We start from the raw sequence: 8,498 nt of genomic DNA, 5'->3' as shown, positions 1-8,498 counted from the left end.
ATTACTTAATTTAAAATATAATTATGATTTTATCAAAATTTATTTTATTTTTAATAATTATATTAAGTATACCTCACTTTGGTGATCATTAATTTATTGATTATAAAATTCCCAATTACATGTAATAGTGAATTATTTATAAACTATTTTAAATATTATTATTAATTTTAATTAATATAATTTATGTTATAAAAATTAAAACACAATAATTAATCAATTAGTCCATTGAGGTTATACTTTGGTGATCATTAGTTCATTGAATGTCCATAATTAAAACACATAATTAAAACATCGGGGTTATACATTGGTGATCATTAATTCATTGATTTTTGTTCATCCCATGTGCATGTGGACATTCTTGTTGCTATCTGAATGGTTCAGATAATTTTTTTTTTTTTTGCTATGAAACCATCTCTCTTTGTAGATTTGGTCCCAGAGAAAGAAGGAATAAAAGAAGGAATTGCAGCTCTTCCTACTCACCTTATCATCTAGATATCACCATTCATCACCACCACCACCTTCTCAAAAAGCCATTCCCGAATTTTGCTTAACAATAAATCAAAGCAGCAGGCTAAGAAGAGAAGAAGAAAAAGATTACAATCAAACTAAAACAAATCAGAGCAGGCACCTTGGATTCAAGTGGAAACATGGTCAAGATGAGAAGAAGCAAGCTCAAGATGAGATCGTCTCACCCATCTTTCATGAAATCCAGTGACAATGAAATCCATGGAAACAAACACACTCTTAACTTCTCATGTGATGCATAGCTGTGGTAATAAGTTTTTTATGTAATTGATAAGCCACTGCATATGTAACTATTAATAATGAAGCATTTATTATTTTTGTTAAAAAAAAATATAGACAAGTCATAGGATTTGAAGAGGAATGAAATGCTAACTATTTTTTTTTTTAAAACTAATTACTCAATTGGTAGGTGGTCTCAGGGGATTTTTTTTTTAAATATAGTTCACAACAAGTAATAAAGATAAAAGCGATAAAAATAGAGATAAATGCTAATTATGACTATAGTAATGTCACATCTATAATAATGTTTTTTTATTAAATGTCACTTTTGGTTGGCGTTCATTTCAGAGTAACTGGGGAGAAGGAAAGGGAAGTGGTCTGACTTCTCTCACTTCTGGTGTTCATTTGTCTTGAAGTAGAAAAAGTGCTACTTTCCCTACTTCCTTCCGAAGTGGATTTTGAATTAAACCCACTTCAGCATTTTTTTATTGAAGTGGGGGAAGTGAGCCAATTTATAAAAACTCATTTTCCCTCATTTTCATATTTTTTTTAACTCATAGAACTTCACTCAACATCTAAATTCTCCAATTTTATTTTCATTTTCTGACACCAGAAGTGGAGGGAAGTGGGGAAGTAATATCACTTCTCTCACTTCAGAAAAGTACACTTCCCCCACTTCCCTACTTCAATTCACTTCCCCTGAAATAAACACCCCTTAAATCGTAGTATATTAAGCTAGTATATTAAATCACATTAAGCTACTCACTTACATCTTTATCTATTTTTTAAATATATATACACATGATATATTAACTTAAGTAGAGCATTAAATAGCATTTATATATGTTTTGTTTTGTTTTGTTTTTTTACAAAGATACTCCCTCTGTTCCTAAATACATGTTGTTTAAGGATGTTGCACAAAAATTATAGATAACATTAAATTATCTAAATTTTAACATAAAAAACAACCAAATTACTAAACTATCCATTTCTTTTTTTGGGGAAAGGAAGCTGGATCAGCTATTTATTGAAATGAAAACAATAAGTACATAGTTTGGAAAAGATACAAACAAGAAACAAAGACTAGGAAGACTAACAGAAGACAGCAAAAGAAAACAAAGAGCTGCTAAATAAAAGAAGATTACAATAGGATTCCACTTCTGTTGAGCTGCTTCATTAACCAAAAAGGGAGATCTCTGCCTTGATGAAAAAGTGTAAGAGCATGAGAATTTAATCCATGGTAAGCCAAACTAACAGCCACATTCAACCAAGATCTAGGCACAATATGTATCTGTGGATTTCCAAGGCAGAAAAGGTAATCAATAATGTTGGAAATCAATGGTTGTATTCGCCAAGGAATGAGGGCATCATCAGACAAGATAGCTCTGTGAAGATCAGTGTTTGCAATGAAGATAGTTCGGATCTAAACTATCTATTTCTTGAAACCATATATTTTTCTTAGGACTATAAATATTGCTCTATTCATTTATATAACTTAGAAAATTGAAGATGGATAAAATTGGAAAAAAAAAATAAATATTGCCTTGATATTGTAAAATGACAACTATTTTGGAATAAATTTTTTTTTCTTAAAACGACATGTATTTAGGAACGGAGGGAGTAACAAGCAGTTGTTAGTATTTCTATCACATGTGAATTAATGCTTTGAACGTGCCTGTGAAGGGATGTGTGTGCGGGAGTTAATGCCTCGAAGGTGCCCTCATCTCGTAAGGTGTGAGGGGGAGTGTAATATCATCCTGAGTTAATAACTCCGATGAGAATTCGAATTTACACACCACTTCAATGTCTTTAACCATTTGAACGAAGTGGCTTTGACTATGTTATTTTCTCTTTTGTTTCCAGATGCATTGATTTAGGTTGAGAGAACGAAGAATATTCAGGAAATATATGCTGTTTTTATTTTTTCATGCAAACTAGTCCCATTGGCTTACTAACTTGTCTGACTTGATGCCGTCCACAGTAATCTATCTACACCATTAAACATTTGCCGTTTTGTCTTCCTAGTGATAACATTGAACCGAAACAAATTCATGTATATTTATGTCCAAAACTCTGACGGATTAACCATAGAGAGTAGGTAATCTCCAAAGTTTCATCTGTGTGTATATATATGGTTTCAACCATAGAGCAACTCAGAACTCAATGGCCATTGACAAGATGACCACTTTTCTCTTCCTTATTGTGTTTTCTTGCCTTGCATTGTCTTTTCAGAGCTATGGAGATGAGAGAAAGGTGAGCAAACTGATTAAGTGTTTAATCCTTAGCATTAATTATTTGGTTTTATTTGTGTGAATTTGAGCTTGATTTTGTTAACATGAGTGTGAAAATGTAGGTTCATATTGTTTACATGGGAGGACGCTCCAAAGGAGTCTCATCATCATCACTTTCTTCAATCCATCATTCAATGCTTAATAAAGTTCTTTCCAGGTACAAACGTGTACAAATAATTGAATTAATTATAATATATATATATATATATATATATAGATAAAATGAATAAATCAATTCATGCTTTAATTTATCTGAGTTATCATTTTACGTGAGTTAAAGTTGGGACGTGTGTGTTTTGAAAAAAGTGAATAAACCACGCTCCATAAAAACCAAAAGAACAGAATACAACAGAAGTCCACTAGATGTGGAGCGACAAAAACTAGCACCAGGGATGTGTTTTTTATATCAAGACAAAAACATCTTAGGCTATATATATATGTATAATGTTTTAAGTCGTTAAAAACCTGTTATAGTGGCTGTTATATTTTATTTTTATTCCTAATTACAAAAATGATTGATTTTGGTATTTACAACCACTAGCAACATCTTAAAGCCAGGGTTCATCATTTGTTTGGTTTTTCAAATAAAAGTATATTAATTTTTGACCCTGCACTACATAAAATTTATCCTCTTTAAAATAATGAGAAAAAAAAAACATATGTGACATTATCACATTATCATGAGATGAAACCCAATTTTATTTAGCTAACATTGATATGCTTTTATTTATTTATTTATTTATTTTTAATAATATGGATAAATTATATTATTTATCATGCATAAGAGAGTTTTGACCTCCCAAACTCCCACATGAAATTTTTGCACTTCACTATTATGCTATTTGAGCGTTAGCATGATTTAATGTTTTTATTTGAAGAGCCCACTAGTGATTTTAAACTTTAATTTAAACTTTGATTTTAACAAATTGTATCATCATTTATTTGGCCAACAAAAAACATTTCAGGAAAAAAAAGCCGGATATAATTATCATACTTTAGACTAAAACAAGTTTTATTTTTATTTAATTGAGTGATAGAAAAACAAAGAATGGGTGCTACTCTGGACCTTAAGTTTGTTTACTATGCTTGGTCTAAGTTAAAATTTATATTGAATGCAGTGGTGTTAGCTCTTCAGAGTCAATTGTCTATAGCTACGGAAGGAGTTTCAATGGGTTTGCTGCAAGGTTAACAGATGAGGAAGTTGAAAAATTATCAGGTAATATTCATTTTTTTTTTTTTTGAAAAGGTGGATAAACCACTTCGATTAGGTAATATTCATTTCACTGTAGATAACTTTCTATTAAATATGAATTCAAGAACTATTAAAAAAATAATTAAAAAAAGGTTAATAAATTTCATGTTGTGTTTTTTTAATATCAGAGATGGATGGGGTGGTCTCTGTACTTCCAAATACCAAATTCCAGCCCCACACAACCAGATCCTGGGACTTCATGGGTCTCACTAGGAACTTATCTTTAAGGTACCCTAATCAAGGGAATGTCATTGTTGGGGTCTTAGACACTGGTAAGAAATTCACATTATTTTTTAATTGTTTAAATATATTTGTTATTTTATTATAGTCAATGTTTAAAAGTTATTTAGTTATATAAACATGAGCCAAAGTTCTATATTATTTCAATGAATTTAAGGATTCTTATTATTTTTTATTAAATTTATAGGAATTTGGCCTGAATCTGAAAGCTTTAGTGGTGATGGTCTTGGTTCTCTACCATCAAAATTTAAAGGTACATGCCAGACCGGAGGAACCAATTTTACTTGCAACAAGTAAGTCTTCATATTTATTTATTTTTGAATATTATGGACAAGCGCGGAATAAAATTCGAAGTCTCGATTTTTTTTAGGGAGAGCAATAATATATATTCCTATTGCAGAGGTGGTAGTCTTCTCATTTTTCACTAATCCTATGTCTATATCTTTGTATAGTAAACTCATCGGAGCTAGATATTACAATGCCGACAATTTCTTCGACCCAAGGGAGTTCAAATCACCAAGAGATGCAATAGGCCATGGAACTCACACCTCTTCCACTGCCGCCGGCCGGGCAGTGGGCGGTGCGAGCTACTTCGGCCTCGCCGAAGGTGAAGCTAGAGGAGCAGTCCCCGAAGCCAGGATAGCAATGTACAAAGTGTGCTGGTTAGGCTATGGTTGCTCTGGAGCCGATATTTTGAAAGCTTTCGACGATGCCATAGCCGATGGAGTTGACATTATCTCTGTTTCACTTGGGTCTGGCTTCCCATTTGAATATTATGAGGATCCGATAGCGATCGGATCCTTTCATGCGATGAAGAATGGGATACTCACCTCAAACTCTGCGGGGAATGCAGGTCCTTTTCCCATCTCCGTAGCAAACTATGCTCCATGGAGTTTGACGGTAGCTGCTAGCAGCATCGATAGGAAGTTCGTCTCCAATGTGGTTCTCGGCAATGGCAACACTTACATTGTGAGTTTTTTAAAATATAACTATTTTAAGGTCTTGTTTGGGTTGACTTTTCAATTAAAATATATTTTTTTTAAATTTAGTAAAAGTGCTTATGGGAAAAAATGCTCTTCCAAAATAACTTTGCGTTTCTCATCCTATCAGCTTAAGTTCTTCAACATTGTCTTTTATTTTTATAGGGAATAGCCATCAATAGTTTCAACCTTGGTAACTCAGTGTCTCCTCTTATCTACGGTGGAGACGCGGTGAATGTCTCCACTGGGAGTTCGGAACTAATCTCGAGTTATTGCTTTGATGGGTACATGAACTCTCAAAAAGTGAAAGGAAACTTGGTTCTTTGCAATGGGTTGTTCGGAGAAGAGGGAATTCCCAATGCCGATGGGTTGGGTGTCATTTTGAGCTCTGACAACTACAAAGATGTAGCCTTTAATTTTCGGCTTCCGGCCACTGTCTTGAGTTCTCAAGATGTTCAAGAGGTTCTTGCCTACATAAGATCTAGCAGGTAAATAATTTTGTGTGGATCATTATTTTTATCAATTTGAATTTAAATTTCTTTATGATTAATATTTTGAAATAAAAACCAAACTTAACATGATTTTTGATTGTAGCAATCCTATTGCAACAATTAAAATGAGCGATGAGTGGAATGATACACTTGCTCCGACAGTCGTTTCCTTCTCCTCCAGAGGCCCTAATCCGATCACTCCTGATATTCTAAAGGTAATAATATTTTTTTTTTTAGACTATATTTATATAAACTTTTAATATATTATCTAAGATATAATATTTACCAGAGTAAATAGAATGTCATGTTGTTTTGAATTAAATCAACTTTTCGACAAATTGGATTATTTGCAGCCTGACTTAACTGCGCCTGGAGTAGACATCATTGCAGCATGGTCTCTAGCAGCCAGCCCCACCTTCAACCCTGAAGACCAAAGGATTACTAAGTTTAACATCATTTCAGGTATTAGAAAATCTAAAGCAAGTTAATTTGGAAAATATGAATATGAATAAAGAAGCTGAGGTTTTTCATACGGTTAGTTTAAGCTTTTGAATTGAATCAAATTCAAATTCCGATAACATGTTTGATTTGCATACAATAATATCAGGCACCTCGATGTCTTGCCCTCATGCTACTGGTGCTGCCGCCTATGTCAAGTCTGCCCACCCTTCCTGGTCTCCTGCAGCAATCAAGTCTGCTCTCATGACCACAGGTAAATCAAAACTTAATATATATATATAAATACGTGAATTCCAATTAATGAATAATTGGTACCAATTGGATGAGAATGCAGCAACACCAATGGATTCAAGAAAGAATGAAGATGCAGAGTTTGCATATGGAGCTGGCCACATCAATCCTGTAAAAGCTGTTGACCCAGGACTCATATTTGATGCATCAGAGCAAGATTACATCACATTCCTTTGCAAACAAGGTTACAACACAAGCACACTCCAACGTCTCACAGGTGACAACTGCACTTGCAATGGTATTGCACCAGGGAAAGCTTGGAACCTCAACTACCCTTCCTTCTCCCTCTCTGTGCCAGACAATGGCTATGCACTTGGATCCTTTTATAGAACTGTTACTAATGTTGGATTTCCAAACTCCACATATTATGCCACTGTTTTTGCACCAGAAAATCTCAAGATTTCAGTTGAGCCTGCAAGTCTTTCATTCACCCAAGTTGGGGAGAAGAAATCATTTGTTGTGAAGGTTGATGGTGGGAAGTTGTTTCAGCAACCTATCATGTCTGCATGTATAACTTGGTTTGATGGAGTGCACAGTGTGAGAACTCCTGTTGTTGTGTTCACAACTGTTCTTCCTCTTCCTTTCAATGTTGATCAGGGTGCTGATTTGAGGTCCATTGGCAAAGCAAACTTCCCTCGCTTGAATGGGAATTTGATGGGAAATTAGTTGGTTTTGGTGATCTTTTTAGCTTATTTTGAGTTGTTCTGTGGAAAATAAAGTCTGTCTGGACTTGATTATTGACCTATGCTATGTATGGTCAAGCTCTTTCTTGTGTTGTCTTAATGATCATTAATATAATTGTCATGTGTTTTTTTTTTTAATTTCTTCTATATGAATAAAGGATAATTTTTTGTTAAATTTTCAAGTTCTCAGCTCCTAGTTTAGAAAATTTAGAAAAAGTGAATTACTAGCTAAACAATTAAGTCAACCAAATAAAAAGAAAATTTAATCTATTCTTAAACAAAAACTTAATTTAAAGGTGGGATATTTTGTATAAAACCCTTTTAAAGATTGGATATTTATTGGTTTCCACTATTTTTTTTCTTTTCTTCCAAGTAGATAACCGAAAGGAAAACAACAATATACAAACAAATGAGAGAAACAAAACAAATATAAACAATAATGAGAACTCTATGGGGACATGTCCATTAAAGGTGAATAGACAGAACTAAATAACCACAGATTAATTAGGAAAAACATGATAGATGTGGCCATTGTCAGGTGGGTGGATCAAGAGGATTGCCTAGAAGCTATTAGGTCCTCCACAAGTGGAAGTCAGGGGTCCCACAAAGTTGAAGCTTATTTTGGATTCTAAAGCGACTGTTTGCTATGCAGGATTTGGTCTTTGTCAATTTAAGGATACAATGGAGATTGAATTAAAGGCTCTTCTTCTAGCTCTCCATCAGTCCAAGGATGCTCGGGCAAAGGTTTCCAACATTTACATCAGCTCGGAGAAGTTATGGAAATCGATCCATCTGGATGAGGACTCGGCAGGCTGGTTTCCACCGGATTTCATTGTTGAAGTAAAGAAGATGTTACATCTCATGAATCATCCACAGGTTGAACTCATCCCATATCACTGGAACCGCATTACTGCTAGTTTGACAGGTTATGGCATTCATTCAACTCAATTATCTCTATTCCACATGGGAATGGAGATACCACATTGGCTGATGAAGCTTATTTCTCAAGCTGACTTATGTTAATTGTCTTTTAGTTTGCTTTTTGTTTCTTGCTTGGTAGCTTTTGT

At 33.8% G+C, this 8,498-nt stretch overlaps 1 protein-coding gene across 1 annotated transcript; it reads left to right on the top strand.

Annotated features, from left to right (window-relative positions):
* The first annotated feature begins 2,909 nt into the window (after nt 1-2,909).
* On the top strand, nt 2,910-7,569 carry LOC120263247 (cucumisin-like). The gene is made up of 11 exons (XM_039271118.1): nt 2,910-2,997; nt 3,098-3,192; nt 4,154-4,251; nt 4,416-4,559; nt 4,715-4,820; nt 4,980-5,496; nt 5,673-5,995; nt 6,102-6,213; nt 6,352-6,460; nt 6,606-6,710; nt 6,792-7,569. Exons 1-11 carry the CDS (start codon nt 2,923-2,925, stop codon nt 7,412-7,414), a joined length of 2,307 nt encoding a protein of 768 aa, XP_039127052.1. The 5' UTR covers nt 2,910-2,922; the 3' UTR covers nt 7,415-7,569.
* The last annotated feature ends 929 nt before the right edge of the window (nt 7,570-8,498 follow it).

The sequence above is a fragment of the Dioscorea cayenensis genome, chromosome 1 (genome assembly GCF_009730915.1).
Source record: "Dioscorea cayenensis subsp. rotundata cultivar TDr96_F1 chromosome 1, TDr96_F1_v2_PseudoChromosome.rev07_lg8_w22 25.fasta, whole genome shotgun sequence".
NCBI classification, from domain to species: domain Eukaryota; kingdom Viridiplantae; phylum Streptophyta; class Magnoliopsida; order Dioscoreales; family Dioscoreaceae; genus Dioscorea; species Dioscorea cayenensis.
This window is presented reverse-complemented; position numbering and strand designations above follow the sequence as displayed.